This window comes from Amphibalanus amphitrite, unplaced genomic scaffold (genome assembly GCF_019059575.1).
Source record: "Amphibalanus amphitrite isolate SeventyFive unplaced genomic scaffold, NRLGWU_Aamphi_draft 000004F_arrow, whole genome shotgun sequence".
Taxonomy (NCBI): domain Eukaryota; kingdom Metazoa; phylum Arthropoda; class Thecostraca; order Balanomorpha; family Balanidae; genus Amphibalanus; species Amphibalanus amphitrite.
Genome location: NW_024881501.1, coordinates 1,974,046 through 1,996,602, shown reverse-complemented (window position 1 = coordinate 1,996,602; position 22,557 = coordinate 1,974,046). Strand labels below are relative to the sequence as shown.

The window sequence follows — 22,557 nt, the reverse complement described above, 5'->3', positions numbered from 1 at the left end:
GTCTTCCCGGTATCGAGCGTCGCTGGACATATTGTAAGTGCCTCGTGTATATGGCTGATGTTGGTGCCTCTGGCAGCAGCAGGTGTCGTTTAGGCCTTCTCAACGCGCCCAATACTGGCCGGTTGTGCAGTGTGAGGTCTTACTGAGGCGACGGCGCTGAGGTGCGAAATGTCTGTCGGGGGGGCTGCACTGTCGGCGGGATGCGCTATCGGTGGGCTGGGCTATGGTGGACTGAGGATGCCACTGGGCTGCAGCGGTCTGAGGTGTCAGTGGGCTGGGCTGTCGGTGGGCTGGGCTTTCTGTGGGCTGAGCTGTGGGTGGGTGGTCTCTATTGTAGTGTCTGGCGTTTTGATAATTTGACAAACTATTTGTAATTTGCCACTCTATATGGATGGAGGATGGCTGTCGCGGTGGGAGCTTTTACAGGGCACACGCCTTCGTATGACTTAGCAAATACTCCAGAAATAAAGCCTGAAAATGTATTCTTTAGAGTGACAAAAGTTGGCAACGGGATGCAGTGCTACGAGACATCGACGATAAATGTATAATAAAAACATTTGTTCTGATGGATCAGAGATAGTTTTATTTTATTGCAGTACGAGCGGCACGGTCAGCACTAACACTGGTCACCGACGCCCATGGCTGTAGGAAACAGCCACCGCTGATGCATTTCGTCATCTGAGTTTCATCAGCCGGTCCTGCAGTCACCCACTGCCAAAGAGTTCGGGAGTGTCATGAACGAGTTTTGAGCAACTATACAGTCGGAGCTGTGTCAGAGCTGTGGTCCCCTAGCGTCGCATTCCGTCATTTTCGCCACATATGCCGGCTGAGATGGGCGCCTGCGATCGGAGTCTATCCGCGTTTCTGCGCCGTTCTGACGCGGCCGTCAGCCGTCTCCCCGTATCTGGGTTTCCATCTCCCCTTCTGCGCAGCGGTGAGCGGGCCGGGCCGGGCCGGGCCCACCGCCCCAGGCCGTCTGCGGACCGGACCGGTCCCGTGCCGCCGCCGATCGGCCCGCCGCGCCGGCCAATCACCGCCCGGCCCCGCCGACACACCCTTATCTGGGCCAATCGGCGCGGCGCCGGCCGGGCCCCTGCCGGCCGCGGCGTGCCAGTCTCACGTGCGCACTGACGGCTCCAGCAGTGACGGCCGCACTCTCACCAGCGTATCCAGACGGATTGTGAACGGCGGGAAAACTCCAGAACCTCTCAGAGCAGCCACCGAGAAAACGTGCGGGGCCACTCGGGAGCAGTACGGTGGACTGACTGACCGGACCCAACACATCCCATCATCTCCCAGCTCCAGGCAGATACCGTCCTTCCAAACACCGTCTCCCCAGCTCAGCCTGAGCGGCGCGCACGTGCGCCAGCCGCTCTGACACCCGGTCCCCTCCGGTGAACCGCCGTGCCGCCGCTGTGACCTCTGGTGACCTCTGTGACCCGGCCGCCGCCATGAAGCCCCGGTCCGGGTGGCACGTGCCCATGTCGGATATTGCCCGGAACACGATCAACCCGATCCGACGAATCGTGGACACGATCGAGCTGAACCCGCACCCGGACAAACAGATGATCGCCCTCTCCATCGGTGAGTAGGTGCTGTGAGCCAGCTTACATCCGGACAAACAGATGATCGCCCTCTCCATCGGTAAGTAGTGACCAGTGCTGCGAGACAGCTTACACCCGGATAAACAGATGATCGCCCACTCCATCGGTGAGTAGCGACTGGTTCTGTGAGCTGAACCCACACCCGGTGCTGTGAGACATGTTGGTGAGCAGTGCTGCGGTGGCGAGGGATGATAACTGATCAGTAACAACTAGGAACGCTATGACGTATGGACCATACAGGGGATATCAGAGTACGATCTCATCGTGCAATGGCACACCTCACAAACAGGAGAACTGTAGGCGATCATTCCAAAGGCACTGCTAGGACAGATTCAAGTCATTATTTCACTGGTGACGGAGCCGTGTTTAGTGCCAACTGCCCGTCCCCGGGCCGCTGCAGCGGCCGACAGCCAGAGACAGTAGGCACTTCGGAGAGCTGTTCAGCGCCAGTCATGTAGCCCAGCCAGCCGAGCGCGCTGAAAGGAGAGGGCAGCCGCCAAACGCGTAGACACCGATACTCGGGTGTCCACTTCTTTACATGCGCTGCTACAAGCGTGGTGTTAAGATAGAATATATTTCGAAGGCCATCGGCTCTGCCCGGCTTGGTAATGGCTGGCATGGCCCAATGCCCATCCCCTCTTCAGTGCAGTCGACAGTGGATCTAGGACAATCAGCGATATGACAGGGTAAACTCAAAGACAGGAGATTTATATGAGCGCACGAACGGTGTCAAATGTCTGCTAAGGTCGGTCTTACATAAAAGTATCGTAGCGGTATCAATTGTCATATCGCGTCATCTGCTGAGCGTGGTGACTGCATTAGCAGCACAGAAAGGTAGCGCGGCGGGCGGGGCGGGGCGGGGAGACTGCATCTATGTAACAGAAACGTAGCACCGCCTAGCTGTGCCGCCACTCCCGGCGACTGCATTGCGCAGGAAAGGAGCACTTATGCCACGAGTTCGCATCCCATCATGTATGTATGATGAATGCATCGAGTTTCTACTCAAAACAATAAATCTTAACCAAATACACAGATCACCATTCACCAATCTCCACTCTCCCGAGTTTCCTTAACCATCTCTCTCCCCTCCCTATCTGCCTCTCTCCCTCCGTCCCTCTCTCTCTCCCGGTACGACCGTCCCTAGCGACGCAGTAGGCACGATCGGGCCGATACCGAGCTGACTCGGCCGATACGCCGGGCGGCCCAACTCCCACTCCTGACTTGGCCGATACACCGGGCGGCCGGCCCACTCCTGACTCGGCCGATACGCCGGGCGGCCGGCCCACACCTGACCTGACTCGGCCGATACGCCGGGCGGCCGTCCCACTCCTGACTCGGCCGATACACCGGGCGGCCGGCCCACTCCTGACTCGACCGATACGCCGGCCGGCCGTCCCACTCCTGACTCGGACGATACGCCGGGCGGCCGTCCCACTCCTGACCTGACTCGACCGTCCACTGGAGGCCATCTCGGCCGACTCGGCCGTCCGCTGCAGGTCTGGCCGGCGGCGCCCATAAGCCCGTCGTCATGTGGCGCCGCCGGCCCCTCTGCTTATCGGGCTGTCGGCTGAAGTGCCGCCGAGTTCACCGTGTCCCAGCCACGCCGCTGGGTGTACATACCTAACGTGTCCCGACGAGACCGGCTGGAGCTGCAGCGTAACGGCCCGTGAGAACCCGTCACTGGCCGGCCGCCAGCAGGGCGCCTGGCGTCCCTACCAGGGCCCGAGGCGCCGAGCAGCTACCTTGACAGAGCTGCGGCCTCATCACACCACCCAAGGTCAGAGAGGCCCCGAGCCAGCCGGAATCGTGACTGGAGTCACATTATCGATGTAGAGCTTACCACAGTCGCGCCGAGATAGAGTGCAGGGGACAGAGCTGCATTTGCATATCTTTACTTTCATTATATCACAGTGAGTGTTATTCGGAAGTATGGCGCTTGTTTTCATTGCTCTGTCCCCCGGATCTGCGCACATCCCGCGTCCTCCATGCCAGCTGGCTATCGGCCGCCTGTGATTGGTCCTGTTTGCGCTCTATCGACCAGTTGCGCAACTGAAGGTGAACACCCTGCGGCCAGCGGGGAGACGAACGGCCGGCCTTGGCTGACCCCCGGCGCTGGTGGGCCGGTGGCTGCGTAAAATCAGACCCGCCCGCCCGCCAGCCACCCCGCCGCCGTGTTTGGTGATATGACATGGGGAGGGCCGCTGCCTTCGGATGCCGACTGAATCACGTGATTGGGGTTGGGACAGTGGAGCGGCTGACGAAAATGCTTCGAGACGCTTGTTCATTCAGCTCGAAAGCTGTTCCATTTGTTAGATTTATAATAAATAGGTACTCATCCAAATGTGCTTCACCCTTTCATCGAGCCTCTACACCTTTTTAGGTGCAATTTCAAAAAGTTAAAGCCCAAATTCAAAAAGTTTACGTTCGAAATGCACGTGATCGTTTTGAATTTGGTCTTCACTTTTTGAAATTGCGCCTAAAATGCTGTAGTTAGCAACAGCTGAGAAGCCAGTATCTCAGCGATAGACTGACCCGGACAGTATAGCGACAAATCACCTGTTAACCCGCGCCGTGCTGGTGGCCTGAACTTTCCGCCGAGTGCTGGGGGGGGGGGGGCGTTTTCACGCCCCCCCGTCTAACTCGGCTCCTGGGTCACGTAGCGACACGCGGTAAGCGGCAATCGAAAGAGCGTCAAAAATAAGGACGAAAACACTCCGGTCATTTTTTGGGTCAGGTCAAAGGTCAGGTCACCAGAGGTCACCAAAGGTAAAATGTTGACTATTTCAACATTTTGGAAACTGCCAACGGCTATCTCGAGAACCGATAGAGCTACAGCGCCGCGGAAAAGCGCATTCGATAGCCCTTTTACAGACCTTTCTGGGTAATGTTTTCAGATTTGACCTCAGGTCAACGGTTTAGCCTCCAGAGGGCAAAAACTCCAAAAATAGCCGTTTTTACGAAAAACGTTTTTTCGTCAATAACTTTTGACTCATAAGCGCCATGACATTACTTTTGCCAGCATCGTGTTCCTCTCGTCGAGACGCGTCGAATGAACTATTCGTTGACCTTGAAAGGTCATTTTGAAAATTTGACCACAGGTCAAGGTCATGACCTGACCGAAAAGGGTCATGTTGCATATCAGTCGATCCGTATCGTCGAGCTGAACACATCTGACGTGTTTTCACCGCTCTAGCACGTCTCTATCAAAAGTTATAGCCAAAAAACTGCTGGCGACCGTTCATGACCTGAGATGACCTCAGGGGCACACAGAGGGGTCACAGGTGCATTTTTCCTATTCAGTGTGTCATGTTTACCTATGAACCGATGTTTGAGAGCGTTTTGAACGATATTCGTCCAAAAGAGGCGCATTTCAATTTTCTCCCATTGACTTATAATGGAGAGGTCGCAAAATTGACCTGACCTTAGGTCACAGATATCAAAAATCCGAGATATACATTTTATACATACTGTTACTCATATCAATCGCTGAAAGTTTCAAAGTGATCGTTCAGTCGGTGTAGCTATAGCGAGCCTTTGAACTTTTTCTGAGGTAAGGTCACTTGACGTGACCTGGTGACCTGACCTTGAACGGCCTAGGTCTGAAATTTTCACAACATGTGCGGAAATGATGTAGGAACACGTGTACCAAAAACGGCGGCGCTGCGCGCCGCCGTTTTTGAGATATTCGTGAAAAACCTGAGGGGGGGCGTAAAAACGCCCCCCAGCACGGCGCGGGTTAATGCATTGCCGGCCGGAGCGGCGGGCGGCCGGCTGTGCCGCAGCGCTTGGGTGTCCTGCGGGACAGTCTACCTACCTACCGCCGCGCCGGCCGGCGCCACCGCGGGCCCAGCCGCCAGCCGACGGACTGCGCTTCAGACACCCAGGGCCGAAATACGTAATAAACTTATAACGTAGGACGAAAAGACGTGTCAATATTCCGAGAGCGCCCTAATGCTCATGGGTTCATGGGTGTGAGCTCACGCAGGACAGATCTATTTCATTGATATGTCTGTTTCGCCACAGCCCAGAAAAGAGCAACTATAATGCCTATTTTGTAGAGCAGCAGTATCCACACATGCTAAGATTCCAGGCTAAAAAGGAAGGGTTATTGGGATAGTAGATTTAAAACGCATAATTTCAATATTTTGGGGATTATCGGCCCAATAACTTAATAAAGCAAATTACAAAATACAGCCATATGCTGGGGCAAATAATCGTTGAACGTTCTGGAGGCTGTTGTACCTTTCCTGCTTGAGAGCGGAGCAATCTAAAAAATCAGGAGCCCCCAATCGGCCTTGTTGTGGTCCAATCACCCATAATTTCCCTAAACAGACAAATGTCATACGTGTAACTGTTCACATCTGATCAGTGGTTGAATGTGACATGCCGCTGATCCTGACTCCTATTCAGGTGACCCCACCGTGTTCGGGAACCTCGAGCCGGCCAAGGTGGTGGTGGACGCCGTCGTCGAGGCGGTCCAGGCCATCAAATTCAACGGCTATGCGCCCAGCTCCGGTGAGTGGCGACTGGTGACGATATCAGTCCACTCAGACCTGCTGGGTGGTCCGCCCAGACCGATTGTGGTCCGCCCAGACCTGCTGGGTGGTCCACTCGAACACATTCTATTTATATTGCAGTGCCAATTATTACAACCCTATATGTTGTTCGAAAATGAATATATGTAAAGTGCCAGCAAGGGGCATCTACAGTCATTAACTGAAATGCATTGTTCAATATAGGGGAAGTTGGGGGAACGCCGAATACTTTTTTTCTGACGCCCGTAGCACGCAAGGTAGACAACATAAGCTATTCTTGTTGGCGTCATTCGAGAGGCCAGTCTTTTGTCTTTCAAACATACCAGGCGCATTTGATGAATTCGCATACCGTTAAGCGCAAAAACTAAAAATATCAAAGAACTGACTTTTTCGGCGTTGCCCCGGACTGCGGGGAAAGCCGAAAATGGGATAAATGATCTACGAGGAATGCAGACATTGATGTTTTGCCAATTTATCTCAAACTTTATCCAAAATTCATCAAAGCTGACACGCGTTTTAAGAGCTTGAGGACGCTTGGTGCACACTGGAAGTTATAATTGTGTGATATAATAAAAAAAAAATGCTAGGTAAATCATTCCTTATAGGTAACAAGCTGTTGTGCCGGCTGAAAGTGTAATTTGTCTGACTAAAAATACGCGTTGCTATTCTACAGCAGTAAAGTCCACGTAGCGTGCTTTAACGTGCGTAATTGCACGTTTTCGGCATTACCCCAGCCAGCCATACTTTCATTTGCAGGCCCATAACATTTAAACGTGCTGTATAAATTTCAAATAGGCAGCACACTTATGCAAAGACATGCTAAAGATTACTTGACCGAATTGGCCAGACAAACGGTAGCATAATGAGTAAGAAATGCAGCTTCAAAGGCGCATATAGTACAAGGGAAACGTACCTTGAAAACGCTTTTGGCGCCCTCACAGCCGAAGTATTCCAAATGACAACTTGTAACAAACATGCGATAATTGTAGTCACTTAAGCTTCAGAGCATCACTGAGACGTGGCATCCATGTCGTACGGTTTTAGAAATATCTCGAATTTCGGCTTTGCCCCAACTCCGGCATTGCCCCAACTTCCCCTACCTACATATTACAGGGTGGCGCCGATAAATGAAGACAATATGTGCTCCACACAAAACATTAATTTTTTGGCAAAAGTCAGTACATTGGATGGAAGCTTGGAACTGGAGTGACTGATGGCGACCTGTCGAACACACTTCACTCGATGAATCCCCCTCCGCGTCGATGACGGCTTCGATGCGCGGCCTGAACCGGGCTCAGGCCTTGGTCAGCATGGTCTTGTCCATCTTGACCATCATCTGCTTGATGGCTGACTTCAGAGAGTCAATATTGTTGTGTGGGTGTTTGTTAGTGTCCCTCTCGACTACGCCCCACACGTTTTAGTCGAGCGGGTTCAGGTACGGGAAGTTTGGCGGCCAGAACTCGGACGTGATGTGACTGTGCACGTTGCCGCTCATCCACTCCTGCGTCACCCTGGCCTTTTGGGCGGGTGCAGAGTCTTGTTGGAACACATAGGGCCTTCCTCAGCCACTCGGTCGATCTAGGGTTTAACGACGTCACCGTCATCGACGGTGACGTCGACGTCGTGTCATCGTCGACGATGTGCTCGACTTTGGCAATGAAATCGTCGTCTCCGACGGCATCAGATCGTCGGGGATGTTTCTTCCGCTTTGCCACAGACGGGACGTCGCCCACAGACTCATCCAAGCTCCGCTCGACTTTATAATCATGGCTTCTGTCGACCTTGAGGAAGTTGGCGACCTCGGGAGCCTCGCTGCCGGCGTGAAGCGCCACAATGACCGCGTGTCTTTTCAACTCTTCCGTTATCATCTTCAGCTGCAACGTTCCCTTTTGCTATGGACAACAATTTACATAAAGCATGGAACATGAATGCAAAAAATTATTGCTCTGCACAAAGCAGTTTCCTCGTAACACAGGTTTGAAATTTGTGGTTATTTACCGGCGCCACCCTGTACATACCTAATTAGAATTGGCCTGTATGCTCCGCCTGTATGTGACGCGGCCCTCATCACTTTGGTATGCGTCCTTCCTGGCATGTATATGCGGTGAGTGTTACACGGTGCCATTTTCACAGGGACGGCCACCGCCAAGGAGGCGATCGCACAGTACACGTCGACGCCAGAGTTCCGGGTCTCGGCTAAGGTACGGGCCACTCTTACCGCACTCATTCCTGTATTGGTGAGGAGGAAGTGCCCTCTGTTTTTTTTTATGTGGCACAAAATCGCCGTTAATGTACCAAGAAAATGGTATGGCGATGACAAACAAAGGTTATGCTTATGATTACATTATTCATTTATATCATAACCAAACGACTAGGCCCTTCAACATCCAGTATTCGAGCGTAAGGTGTCCGCTGAACTGAGGCGCAAACCGCTGACCCTAGCATGACCCTTTACGATGGACCAACCTGACCAGTCCCTCCGGTCGCAATATGTGTCCATCTGACTCGCCCCGCCGGACGCTGTTCTGACCCAGCCCCATCAGGCGCTGCTCTGATCCCATCCCACTGGCCGCAGGACGTGTACATCTGCAGCGGCTGCTCGTCGGCGCTGGAGGCGTGCATCACCGTATTGGCCAACGCCGGCGACAACATTCTGGTGCCGCGACCCGGATTTCCGCTCTACCAGACGCTGGCGCACTGCATCGGCATACAGACCAAGTTCTACGACCTCCTGGTGAGCCAAACGGACAGGGCGGATGGTGGGTCCGGGGACAGAGCTGACGGGCTCAGAGACAGAGCTGGTGGCATTATACATGTGTGTAGCCGTATGTGTACAGTGTATGAGTCCGCATATGTATGTAGCCGTATACATGAACGTGTACTGTGTAACCGAATGCACTTACCCGTAACAGGGTGTCCACCATAAAGTGTAGCGAAGAAGACATGAGAATGCCACAACACCACCACACTGACAAATAACTTCCTGGCATTGCCAGTGTTCCCCGCATTCGGAGCGCGGCTAGTAAATACCACCACACAGACCAATACCTGTTCCTGTCGGCCCACAGCCAGCACATATCGCCACACCGACCAATAACCCTCCCCCGTCCCCTATCCCTGTCAGCCCACAGCCGGCACATATCGCCACACGGACCAATAACCCTCCCCCGTCCCCTGTCCCTGTGGGCCGGCAGCCGGAGCGCGGCTGGGAGGCCGACCTGGAGATGCTGGACGCCCAGATAGACTCGGGCACGCGCGCCATCGTCGTCAACAACCCGAGCAACCCGTGCGGCTCGGTGTTCGGCAAGGAGCACCTGAGGCGCATCCTGGAGATCGCCGCCCGCCGCCGGGTGCCCATCATCGCCGACGAGATCTACAACCACTTCGTGAGTGCCGCGGACGGCAGCTGGGGCGGCAGATGGGGCGGCAGATGGGGCGGCTCGGACCGGCGGCTGCAGTCCGACAGCTGCGCGACCGGAGCTGGACCGGACCGCCAGCTACCCGCAGAATGACGGACAATTTGGGAGGGATGGGCTTCTATCAAAGGAGTATATCGATTGACACTACTATATCGAACTAATCGAGTAAAGCCAAAGCTTACAAGTTGATCAGCAGCTTGAGAATATGTTTTCTATATCCTTATTAATATCCATATTTAAAAAAAGATGTATGCATCTTAACAATGTAATTATTTTTTAGAAATACCTAATCTTTACTTGCTTTCTATCATTCAAACTGTGAAGTTTTTTATTACAAATATACGATGGACTACGCCGCCGCGGGTGAGGTGCCCTAAGGCCGCGCTCTCTGTCTGTGTTGGCACAGGTGTTTCCGGAGAGTGAGTTCTACTACATCGCATCCCTGACGGACGAGGTGCCCGTGCTCTCCTGCAGCGGGCTCACCAAACGGTGCGTCTCAGGGAAAGGGAGAGGGAGAGGGAGAGGCGGGATCACCAAACGGTGCGTCTGAGGGAGAGGGAGAGGGAGAGGAAGAGGGAGAGGCGGGATCACCAAACGGCGCGTCTGAGGGAGAGGGAGAGGGAGAGGGAGAGGCGGGATCACCAAACGGCGCGTCTGAGGAGGGGGAAGGGCAGGGAAGGGCACTGGACCGGGTTACTGGGCCAATACCTAAGGGGCGGAGGTAAGCAGAAGAAACAAAAACTGGCGCAGTGGTACGCAGAACACAAGCGTAATATTCCCGAACCGATGGTCGATTGACATATCATAGATTAGAAGAACTGGAATGCATGCCTTCTTTAACCCGCGCCCTGCTGGGGGGGGGGGGGGGGGTGTTTGAACACCCCCCCTTGTGTTTTTTCGCGAACGCCGTTTTTGGTACACCTTATCATACATCAATTCTACACATGTTGTGAAAATTTCAGACCAAGGTCATTCAAGGTCAGGTCACCAGGTCACTTGAAGTGACCTCACCTCATAAAAAGTTTCAATGTCTGTCATAGCTACACCGAGTGACCGATTGCTTTGAAACTTTCAGAGATTGCTAAGAGCAATAGCATGTACAAAATGTATATCTCAGAATTTTGATATCGATGACCTAAGGTCAGGTCAATTTTGCGACCTCCCCATTATAAGTCAATGGGATAAAATTGAAATGCGCCTCTTTTGGACAAAAGACATTATAAACACTCCCAAACACCGAATTACAAGTGGTTTAGACACACTCATGAAAATAGTGTCCGTGACCCCTGTTTATGCCCTGAGGTCATCTTAGGTCACGAATAGTATCTAACAGTTTTTCGCAAATAACTTTTGATAGAGGCATGCTAGAGCGATGAAAACGCCTTAAATGTGTTAAGCTCAACGATACGGATCGACTGATATGCAACATGACCCTTTCCGGTCAGGTCATGACCTTGACCTGAGGTCAAATTTTCAAGTTGACCTTTCAAGGTCAACTTATAGTTCATTCGATGCGTCTTACGAGAGGAACACAATGCCGGTAAAAGAAAGCTCGTACAAGGCTAGGGTCAAAAGTTATTGCAGAAAAACTGTTTCCGAAAAAAAAAATCGGCTATTTTTGCAGTTTTTGCCCCCTGCAGGCAAAACCGTTGACGCTAGGTCAAATCTGAGAGCATTACTCAGAAAGGGCTTTAATAGGGCTATCGAATGCGCTTTTCCGCGGCGCTGTAGCTCTATTGGTTCTCGAGTTATGCGTTGGCTTCTTGGAAATTTTCGACATTCGACCTGGAAATCGTCGAAATTTTGCCTTCAATGACCTCTGGTGACCTGACCTTTGACCTGACCAAAAAATTGACCGAAGTGATTTCGTCATTATTTTTGACGCTCTTTCGAACGCCGCCTTCCGCGTATCGCTACGTGGCCCAGGAGCCGAGTTACAGGGGGGGGGGGTGTTCAAACACCCCCCCCCCCCTCCCCATCAGGGCGTGGAAATCCAGGACCCCCAGCCGGGCGCGGGTTAAGTATTCAGAGCGCGATTCCATGGTTCCAGTAATCCCGAATGCCCAAGCCCAGGCGTGCTAGCAGACGCCGGGGCCCAGATGGACCGGGGCCACGCCACGTCACGCCGTCGGTGACCGGTCGAACCTATGCTGTGGCGCCTGTCCAGACGGCCTACCGGCCATCACCAGTGCCAGTGGACCGCGGCCGGCGACCAGACCCGGCTCCCTCCGCTCTGGGAGCACGTGGCCAGGACAGGGGTGTACTTTTCCGCGACCCCGTGCCGTCGTGGCGGTGACGCCCCACGCTAATGACATGCCCGGCGCGGCGCCCGGCGCCCCGCCTTCCATGGCCGTCCCTGGCCACACGGAACAGGTTTGGTGGCCCGCGGCTGGGCTGCGGCGGTGAGACGTTTAGTAGCGCTGCGGGCCGATAGATACAGAGCTGGTTACATTACATACGGGGCGTTCCACGACAAATCGACAAATAAAAAATTAAATTTGCACCCTCATATTTTATTATTCGTTGAAAACTGGTGTAAGGGGTTGTGATGGGCGGGGAAGCCAGCTGTGGCAAGGATTTTTTTCTACGAACAACAGTTTCCGAGATATAGCCTCGGGCAATTCCTGGAGTTCGCGCTGCAGCCCTATGTTTGGCGGCCTATAACTCAGAAACTATTGGTTTTTTACGATAAAAACTTTATATGGTTCAACTCACAATCAACCAACAAACATTTTGGCTATCTCGGATTTTCAATTTTTGAAAATTTTGATCACGTGACCTTTTGTCCTATTTTTCGAAGAGTGACCTTGATATTTTCCCCACTGAATGTTGCAATTTTGTCTGATGACGATTCAAGCCTTATCGATTGTCATTCATATGCTATAATAAAAAAAGTGGTTATCGCCCTGCATTGACCTCAGGTCAGGTCATTTTTATGACCTGTCCATTATTACGAGCGGGAGCGACAGCGAGATCTCGAGAATAAAGCAAGATAGCGACAAGCGGTAAACGGTGAAGGGTACACACGGATAAGGTCTATAATTTTTACTGAGGTCATTTTCAGGTCAGGTCAAAGATGACGTCACAGGAGCTAAAAGGAAGTCAAAATAGCGGCACTGTACATATATATGAAGTTTTTCTCGAATAACTCTCAAGGTATCCCAGCTAGGAACAAACTAATAGCACCATCGTGATCCTCTCGTCGATCCGCATCGAAACATATGTATGTTGACCTCGAAAGGTCGAAATGTCAAAAGTTGACCTTCGATCACGTGACCTAGGGTCAACTTTTGACCTTTCGACCTTTCGAGGTCAACATACATATGTTTCGATGCGGATCGACGAGAGGATCACGATGGTGCTATTAGTTTGTTCCTAGCTGGGATACCTTGAGAGTTATTCGAGAAAAACTTCATATATATGTATAGTGCCGCTATTTTAACTTCCTGATAGCTCCTGTGACGTCATCTTTGACCTGACCTAAAAATGACCTCAGTAAAAATTATAGACCTTATCCGTGTGTACCCTTTACCGTTTACCGCTTGTCGCTATCTTGCTTTATTCTCGAGATCTCGCTGTCGCTCCCGCTCGTAATAATGGACAGGTCATAAAAATGACCTGACCTGAGGTCAACGCAGGGCGATAACCACTTTTCTTATTATCGCATATGAATGACAATTGATAAGGCTTTAATCGTCATCAGACAAAATTGCAACTTTCAGTGGGGAAAATATCAAGGTCACTCTGAAAAATAGGACAAAAGGTCACGTGATCAAAATTTTCAAAAATTGAAAATCCGAGATGGCCAAAATGTTTGTTGGTTGATTGTGAGTTGAGCCATATGAAGTTTTATCGTGAAAAAACTAATAGTTTCTGAGTTATAGGCCGCCAAACATAGGGCTGCAGCGCAAACTCCAAGAATTGCCCGAGGCTATATCTCGGAAACCGTTGTTCGAAGAAAAAAAATCCTTGCCACAGCTGGCTTCCCCGCCCATCACAACCCATTAGACCAATTTTAACCTTCGCCCTGGTGGGGGGGGGGCCATTTTGGCCCCCCCCCCTGTGGTTTTTCAGCGATAACTCAGAAACCACTTGAGTTAGCGCCCTGAAACTTTGCATAGCTGTTTATTCAACATTTTTACATCATGTCCTTTTTTGGGGGGTTCGGGTCAGGTCAGGTCAGGTCACAAGGTCACCAAAACTGACACCACCTCTAAAAAAGTTCAAAGCTCTCTCAAAGGCACAGCTTTTATCCGATCGATGTAAAATTTACAGTACTTGAAGATGTCACCCAGCTCTACAAAATGGCTATCTCGGATTTTTTATAAATGTGACCTAAGGTCAGGTCAGGTCATCGCTGCTCCCCATTATAAGTCAATGGGAGAATCGAAAAGTAGTTGTTTTTCAGCTAAATCGGGCGTGATTGTTCCTATATTTCGTTATTGAAGTGTCTTGGGTCAGCAAATCACAGCCCATGTGAAACCATTTGCTTGTGACCTCGCTGAGGTCACGCTAGGTCATCTCCCTGGTCACCAGAGGTCACCAGCGGTTTTTCTGCACTTACTTGTTATTGAATAGAGATAGAGACTCCGTTCGACGTTTATCGTGTTTGTCTCGTCAATGCGGATCGAATGATATGCAGCATGACCTATTTCGGTAAGGTCATGACCTTGACCTGAGGTCAAATTTTCAAAATGACCTTTCGAGGTCAAACTATATATCATTCGACGCGTCTCGACGAGCCAAGCACGATGGTGCATGAATCGTTTCTCTATTTTCTCGTGAATGCATGCTATAGTTAAAAACATTTTCAACGAAATTTGCCAAGTTGACCTTGCATGACCTCTGTAGGCCAAACCGTTGAGCTGAGGTCAAATCTGACGAACCTTGGCGAAAGAGCTTGAAAAGAGCTATCGATTGCTTTTTTCCGCGGCTCTCTAGCTCTTCTAGTTTCCGAGCTACAGCGGAATATGTCCGGCAACACCGAAAACACTGAAATTTGACCTATGATGACCTCTAGCGACCTCAATATTGACCTTAGCGAAAAAATGACCGAAATACTTTCGAACGTACTTGTTATGGGCTTTCGTTTGCTTTTTTCCGCGTCTTCCTAGCCCTCTTCGTTTTCGAGTTAGACGGGGGGGGGTCATTTTGGCCCCCCCCCCACCAGGGCGAAGGTGGCTCAGACCCACACCAGGGCGCGGGTTAAGCAAAAAATAAAATATGAGGGTGCAGGGCACTTGTCGATTTGTCGTGGAACGCCCCATACGACAGTGCAACACTGATTAACGGATATGTCCGGACCGCCCCGGGCCGCCGGCGCGGCGGAGCAAGGTCCCCTGACCGTCAGCCGAGCAGAACGGCTCCCAGCAGGAGCCGTGGGACGGGCGGCTGCTAAACCTGGGGATACTAGACAGCTCTTATGGAGATGGAGTGATTATTAGAACAGATGAGACGCTTGAGACGAGTTTGAGCGGCGGTGGTGAGGAGAGCCGTGTTGCCAACCAGGTGCTGTTTTCCCCTCAGGTTCCTGGTGCCCGGCTGGAGAATGGGCTGGATCACTGTCCACGACCAAAACCACGTCCTCAAAGACGTAAGTCCAAAGCTTCTCCGCTCCACAGAATGTCAAAGAGGGACTGCGTCGAGCCACAGTATAGACCTTTGTGAGTGTACTGGGATAGTTAAAAACATGCATGTCGAATCTCATGCAGATCACAAGACTGAATTGGAGAAAGTAAGCGACGCCTCTTGCGTTTTGAAAGTCCGCCCTCACAAAGCAAGATATTACTGTTGAGTGAACATTCAAGACTGAGTGCTGTCGAAATTCGTCTAACACCTGATCAATAGCTGTGGTTATTCCGACCAACCGCTCGCGATGCCCGGTGACCCCTGACCTGCCCTGCCGGCTGCTCGGTAACCCCTTATCTGACCCGACCTGACGGCTGTCCGGCGGCAGGTGCGTGTCGGCCTGCAGAACCTCTCGACGCGCACGATCGGCGCCAACACGCTCGTGCAGGCGGCGCTGCCGACGATCCTGAGCGGCACGCCGGCCGAGTTCTTCAGCGCCACGCTGCAGCTAGTGCAGGTGAGAGAGAGAGACAACGCTCCAACTCCCCCACCGCAGACACGTGCACACCCAGTGCAACGGGACAACAGCTGGTCATGTTAGCTTCAAAAATGATTAAGGTAAATGCAAAAATTGGACATTCTGCTGGATTAGGTATAGATGCACCAATGCTGACTACATCTGAAACAGGTCCCTTAACACGCAAGGGGTCGTTACTTTTCAGGATAAAACCGTGGATCCAGTTTATTTTTCTGGCCGTTCGAGCCGTTTCTCTGGATGCACGTGCCGGTTCACCGAAGTCCCCGCTCGGCCTCGCTCCCGTGGCCGCCGTGACGTCACCGCTGGTGTGACCGGTGACGTCACCGGTCGGCGGGCCGCTATCAAAGGCCGCATCTGGGACGCGGGGACGCGGCCGCGGCGCCGGCGCGCAGTGCGCGGGCGCTCGCTGCCCGGCAGTCACTGTTCGGTGTGGCCGCCGAGCCCCGGCCCTAGCGCCGTCCATGGGCTGTGTCCATCCCTCTCAGCGCCCCCCCCCCCCCGCGTCTCGGATTACCGCCCCGAACGGCAGGAGGGAGGAGTGGCAGGGGGGCTTTAATTTGACCCGACAGATGGGCAGGTGTGTGCTCATATAATCGGATTGGCGTCAAAAACCGGAGGACATGTGTGAGTAAGCCAATGCTAAACGGACACCGCTTCAGCTATGGCGTTTAGGAAAGAGGAGACCTGATGAGCGACTTGGCTGTAAGAGCTGCATTGAGGGGGAGGGGATAGCCTGTACTGAAGGAGCCTGGTTAAAATTACGCGCCAGGACAGCGTCGGGTCATGTGATCTGTGCGCTAAATGCGAAGCCGGCAGATTAGGAAGGCCAGTTGACAGGGTATTATTAAAGGCTTCTGGACAGACAATAACTTGAAGGTCGAACAGACCCAGCGTTAAGGTAGGTATAGGATTAGGATGTGCGAACACCTGCGCTGAGGACGTGTCTTTCAGCATGACGGCAAAGTGCAGAGTGATTAGCGTTCGGTTACCCGGCGGTATCTGAACTTAGAGGGCTTAGAGGGCCGGCCTTCCCACCGGCCGCAGTTCACTGATAGACAGAGCAGTCAGATCCGAGACGGCCGAAACGCAGGAGCCGGCAGCGTTTATACCAACGAAACACGCCAACTACGCCGTGCCGAGATACAGCTATGGTGCATCAACTCAGCTGGAGCATTTCAAACAGTAGGTGCAGTACAGACTGCACTAGGCACAGGTCATTACATTGGCAGGCCATTGGCTGATCGCGAGGGTGGGTGGTCGGGACAAACAACATGTCACACACTACCGTGCCCGAAGGCGGCGGTCAACGACGGGCTTCGTGAACAGAGCGCTGAAACACTGCGGGCCCGCTCTCTGGCCAGCAAGGCCGCCACTAAAAGACCAGCTGAAACTCAGCGCTACGGTTCGCGGTGTGACTGGAATGTCTCCCGTCTGACGCTCAGTCTCTTTTCAGGCCAATGCCGAGATCGCCTTCAAGCGGCTGTCGGAGATCAAGGGGCTGAAGCCAGTCATGCCCAGCGGGGCCATGTATATGATGGTAAGTAAACCAGCAGCGGGGCAGCGCATATGGTGGTAAGTAGTCAATGAGTGACCGGCAATACACGTGATGGTAGGTGGAAAACCAGGCAATGTAAGTACATCTATGATGGTAAGCCAGGCATCAGCAGCCCATAATTTCGTGTGAGGCAGGAGGCTGGAGTTTTTTTTTATAAGGTCGAGCAGCCAACGAAAACCACGGCCAGGTAGGCATTTCAGCTGGCAGGGCATTATGCTCAATGCTGCACCTTTTTACGGAGAGAACCTCGTGCAGACAGAAAATGACTCCATGACTAAAGCTAAAGGTTCGACGAAGCTGCTGCAATGTGAAGTAGTTATGGCATATCTCAATGCGACTCCACCCCCACGAAGAGGTGTTTCCAAACCGCCCCCACGAGGATGGTGGGCTTCTAAGCCGCCCCTTCGAGGAGGTGTGATCCCTAAATGCGACTCCGCCCCAGACCACCCCACAAGCCACAAGGTGTCTCTCCATGCAATCGGTCATGTGAACCACCTCGTCCCGTATCACAGCACCCGGCTGTGAGACAATCAGCTGGCGGCCCGGTCCGGCCCGCCCAGACAGCCGTCTGGCCGACCGATCTGGGCACAGTGCCAGAGGGCGACCGTCCGACAGCGTCCGTATAAATAAAACATACACTACACGCCGGTCACGGAGCACGGAGCTACCGCCAGCGGACGAGCGGAGACCAACGGAGCCGAACGCCCGCAAACAGACAGCACCTACCGCGACACATTCCGTCCACTTGGTCCAGTCACGGCGACATATGAGTTTAGCGAGTCGAGTCGAGTCTAGTGCCTATGCGATCTGTCGGATCTATGAGCGCCTCAGAATTGCTCACCGGCGGGAGGAGACGTAAAACTGAGCAGACAAATTCAGGTTCGGCACATCGTAATAAATCACTGAAAGAAGCACCTTAAGTGACAATGAAAATTCCAACATTTCATTCTCCATCCACGCATTATTTCCTGAAAACCGTGCACCCCATGACGCCAGTGAGGGCCGACGGGCGTCACTGCGCCGACTGGCCGGCCGGTCCGCCCGGCCCGTCCCTGTCACTGTTGCAGAGCGGGCCGCCGTCAGCTGATTAGCATTCCCGTCAGACGGAGGGCAGGCGGCTCGGGGCCGGACCGGTTCTGGGTGCCGCCGGGCCTGTCAGGGCGGACCCGGAGAGCCCTCCCTCCCTCCCCCAGCCGAGCTGGCGAACCCAGAGAGCCCTCCCTCCCCCAGCCGAGCTGGCGGCCCCAGAGCCCTCCCTCCCTAACTGACGGACCCGGAGAGCCCTCCCTCCCTCCCCCAGCCGAGCTGGCGAACCCAGAGAGCCCTCCCTCCCCCAGCCGAGCTGGCGGCCCCAGAGCCCTCCCTCCCTAACTGACGGACCCGGAGAGCCCTCCCTCCCCAGCCGAGCTGGCGGACCCGGAGAGCCCTCCCTCCCCCAGCCGAGTTGGCGGCCCCAGAGCCCTCCCTCCCTAACTGACGGACCCGGAGAGCCCTCCCTCCCCAGCCGAGCTGGCGGACCCGGAGAGCCCTCCCTCCCCCAGCCGAGTTGGCGGCCCCAGAGCCCTCCCTCCCTAACTGACGGACCCGGAGAGCCCTCCCTCCCTCCCCCAGCTGAGCTGACGGCCCCTGATAGCCCTCCGTCCCTCCCCAATTGACGGACCCAGAGAGCCCTCCCTCCCTTCCCCAGCTGAGCTGACGGCCCCTGATAGCCCTCCGTCCCTCCCCAATTGACGGACCCAGAGAGCCCTCCCTCCCTCCCCCAGCTGAGCTGACGGCCCCTGATAGCCCTCCGTCCCTCCCCAATTGACGGACCCAGAGAGCCCTCCCTCCCTCCCCAACTGACGGACCCGGACAGCCCTCCCTCGCTCCCCCAGCCGCGCTGACGGATCTCGGTCTCCACGGCAGACCTAACGACACCCGCACATTGATTTGTTGGGATTGGTCTACTGCCCTGGCTCGTGGCAAGCATAAGTTCTGAGTTCTGAATTCTCAACCAACAGCTTTACGATACAGTCCTCCTTCAGCGATACCTTTCCCCAATTATGACCCGCCGTGACCTGACACACACTCGGTAGTGTGAACAGCTGTGACCTGACACACAGTCGGTACTGTGACCAGCTGTGACCTGACACACAGTCGGTACTGTGACCAGCTGTGACCTGACACACAGTCGGTACTGTGACCAGCTGTGACCGACCCACGGGTGGTACTGTGACCCGCCGTGACCTGACCCACAGGTGGTACTGTGACCAGCTGTGACCTGACACACAGTCGGTACTGTGACCCGCCGTGACCTGACCTATAGGTGGTACTGCGACCACCTGTGACCGACCCGCGGGTGGTACTGTGACCTGATATGACCTGGCCCACAGGTGGGTATCGACATGGCGCGCCTGCCCGAGTTCGAGACCGACCTACAGGTGGTGGAGGCCATGGTTACCGAACAGTCCGTCTTCTGTCTGCCCGGAAAGGTGCGTGGCGCGGGGTCCATGGGGCGGCGGACTAAAACAGGGGGCGTGGCGCGGGGTCCATGGGGCGGCGGACTAAAACAGGGGGCGTGGCGCGGGGTCCATGGGGCGGACTAAAACAGGGGGCGTGGCGCGGGGTTAACGGGGCGGCGGACTAAAACAGGGGGCGTGGCGCGGGGTTAACGGGGCGGACTAAAACAGGGGGCGTGGCGTGGGGTTAACGGGGCGGCGGACTAAAACAGGGGGCGTGGCGCGGGGTCCATGGGGCGGACTAAAACAGGGGGCGTGGCGCGGGGTCCATGGGGCGGACTAAAACAGGGGGCGTGGCGCGGGGTTAACGGGGCGGACTAAAACAGGGGGCGTGGCGTGGGGTTAACGGGGCGGCGGACTAAAACAGGGGGCGTGGCGCGGGGTTAACGAGGCGGACTAAAACAGGGGGCGTGGCGCGGGGTTAACGGGGCGGACTAAAACAGGGGGCGGGTCCAGCAAGGGTCGTGGTCGAGGCCGGCCGGGGGAGGCATGAACGGCAAGGGTTAGCGCACGGAGGTACGGATCGGGAAGGGGGTTCAAAGTAACCGGCAGTCACGAACGCAGGGATCATTGTGTTGGCATAGCAGAAGACACGTTTGCTTAGCACCCGAACCATCTGCGTGGTGTCGCCCATTCCCGCAGAGCCCCTGACCGCCGCCGCCCGCCCGCTGTGCGTCCGTTGCAGTGTTTCGACCTGGCCAACTATGTGCGCCTGGTGCTGACGGTGCCCCAACAGTTCATGCACGAGGCCTGCGAGCGGCTGGCGCAGTTTTTCGCCGACCACTACGTGGAGAGCGACGCCGATCCGTCGGCCGAGGACGTAGCCGTCGGCAGGGCGGACCTGGAGCCGGCCGTCACCAGCGACGTCAGACGCGTGGCCGGCGTCGGCGCCGACTGAGACCGCCGGTCAGAGTCAGGGCCCGACCGAGCGCCGTCAGCACTGAGCCTGTCCGGCCAGCTCAGCGGCTGCCTCTGTCCGCCGGTCGGTCGACTGAGCCGCCGGCCGGCCGGTCAGGATCGGAGGTGTGGGCAGTCCGGACTGAGCCCAGCGCCCGCCGTAGGCGCAGGGGGGGGGGGGGGAAGTAAATCGGCCAGTCAGCGGCGATGTGGGTCGGCTGGGTCGCTCTAGATGACCTACATGCAGGGGGAGCGGGTCCCCGCAGTGCCGTGGTCGGCCCGGGCGGGACACATGCCATGTGCGCGCGCAGCAGGCGGGACTCGTACTGCGCAGCGCAGTGTGGAGTCCGGGGGCGTCAGAGCCGCGGACTCACCGTCTGCCAGCGGCGAGATGGACGGTATCGGCGCATAGGTATATACATATTGGGTATAGCGTAGCGACATATTGTACAATCATCAATGGGTGAATAAGGGATATTATTCGATCAACATGAAGGCATGCTGAACATTGTTTATGGACCATATGCTGTACATACGTGCACGTACGATTGTAAGTCTTAGTGTAAGGTATCTTAGTTTATCGCTGTCATCAGTGTTCAATTCTTATTCATGATTTTAAATAATAAGCTGACAGCTGTATAGAAATTCTATGCGTATAAAATACCACAAAAGATGTTTTAAATTGTTTATAGATGTGCATTGCGCGCTGTGCAGTAAGTGTGCACCCTCAAAGTCAATGTAAAATTCTAATATAGACACGCACACAAAACTACTGCTTTGCGTAGTAGTTTTTGTTGGCCTTATCACTGCAGACAGCTCAGTACCCGGAGTCGTACGGTTCCCCGACTGCAGAGTGGCCAGTGTGCGCTGCCTACATCCGTCCCTAGCAGTACGGCTCCCCCGTCTGCCTATATCCGTCCCCAGTAGTACGGCTCCCCGTCTGCCTATATCCCTCCCCAGTAGTACGGCTCCCCGTCTGCCTTTATCCGTCCCCAGTAGTACGGCTCCCCGTCTGCCTATATCCCTCCCCAGTAGTACGGCTCCCCGTCTGCCTATATCCGTCCCCAGTAGTACGGCTCCCCGTCTGCCTATATCCGTCCCCAGTAGTAAGGCTCCCCGACTGCCTATATCCGTCTCCAGCAGTACGGCTCCTCGTCTGTATATCCGTCCCCGATAGTACGGCTCCCCGGCTGCCTATATCCGTCCCCAGTAGTACGGCTCCCAGTCTGCCTATATCCGTCCCCAGTAGTACGGCTCCCCGTCCTATATATCCGTCCTATATCCGTTCCCAGTAGTACGGCTCCCCGTCTGCCTATATCCGTTCCCAGTAGTACGGCTCCTCGTCTGTATATCCGTCCCCGATAGTACGGCTCCCCGGCTGCCTATATCCGTCCCCAGTAGTACGGCTCCCAGTCTGCCTATATCCGTCCCCAGTAGTACGGCTCCCCGTCCTATATATCCGTCCTATATCCGTCCCCAGTAGTACGGCTCCCCGTCTGCCTATATCCGTCCCCAGTAGTACGGCTCCCCGTCTGCACGGTGGGGGAGCCCGGTGTGCGCTATTAGTGCTCGTAGACAGCAGCAGTTTGTCACACACATGTTGACGTATGTTCGCTCCACTGTCCGATCGTCTCTATAACCGGGCCATGTGCAGATATAGCAGTGTAAGGAGAGTACTCTGACAGCGAGCGGCAGGGCCGCCAGCCCAGCAGCGTACCGCGCAGTCAGACCACCGTGTATGTACATACGCCGAACTCAGTCCAGTGAACGCTTGGAGCGGAGCGCCCGGTGGGGGTTCTCTGACCTGTGCCATGTACACAGTGCGTGCGATCGCCGTGTGTCGAGCTCTGTCCAGTGAGTGTGGTCGGTAAAATACATAATTATCACCAGCGTGTTGGCGTGTCACTCGCGGCGAGATTGTCCTCCACTGTCCTGGTCGGTGC

General features: G+C 54.5%; 1 protein-coding gene across 2 annotated transcripts; it reads left to right on the top strand.

The window, feature by feature from the left end:
- Nucleotides 1-1,104: 1,104 nt before the first annotated feature.
- On the top strand, nucleotides 1,105-22,505 carry LOC122377417 (tyrosine aminotransferase-like). 2 transcript variants are annotated; one of them, XM_043357424.1, is made up of 11 exons: nucleotides 1,105-1,584; nucleotides 6,015-6,119; nucleotides 8,273-8,340; nucleotides 8,715-8,873; nucleotides 9,334-9,525; nucleotides 9,965-10,047; nucleotides 15,085-15,151; nucleotides 15,515-15,643; nucleotides 17,118-17,201; nucleotides 19,592-19,690; nucleotides 20,403-22,505. In XM_043357424.1, exons 1-11 carry the CDS (start codon nucleotides 1,452-1,454, stop codon nucleotides 20,613-20,615), a joined length of 1,332 nt encoding a protein of 443 aa, XP_043213359.1. In that variant the 5' UTR covers nucleotides 1,105-1,451; the 3' UTR covers nucleotides 20,616-22,505. The 2 variants fall into 2 exon arrangements, with proteins under 2 accessions (XP_043213359.1, XP_043213368.1); XM_043357433.1 differs by lacking the exon at nucleotides 1,105-1,584 and adding an exon at nucleotides 1,621-1,644.
- Nucleotides 22,506-22,557: the final 52 nt, after the last annotated feature.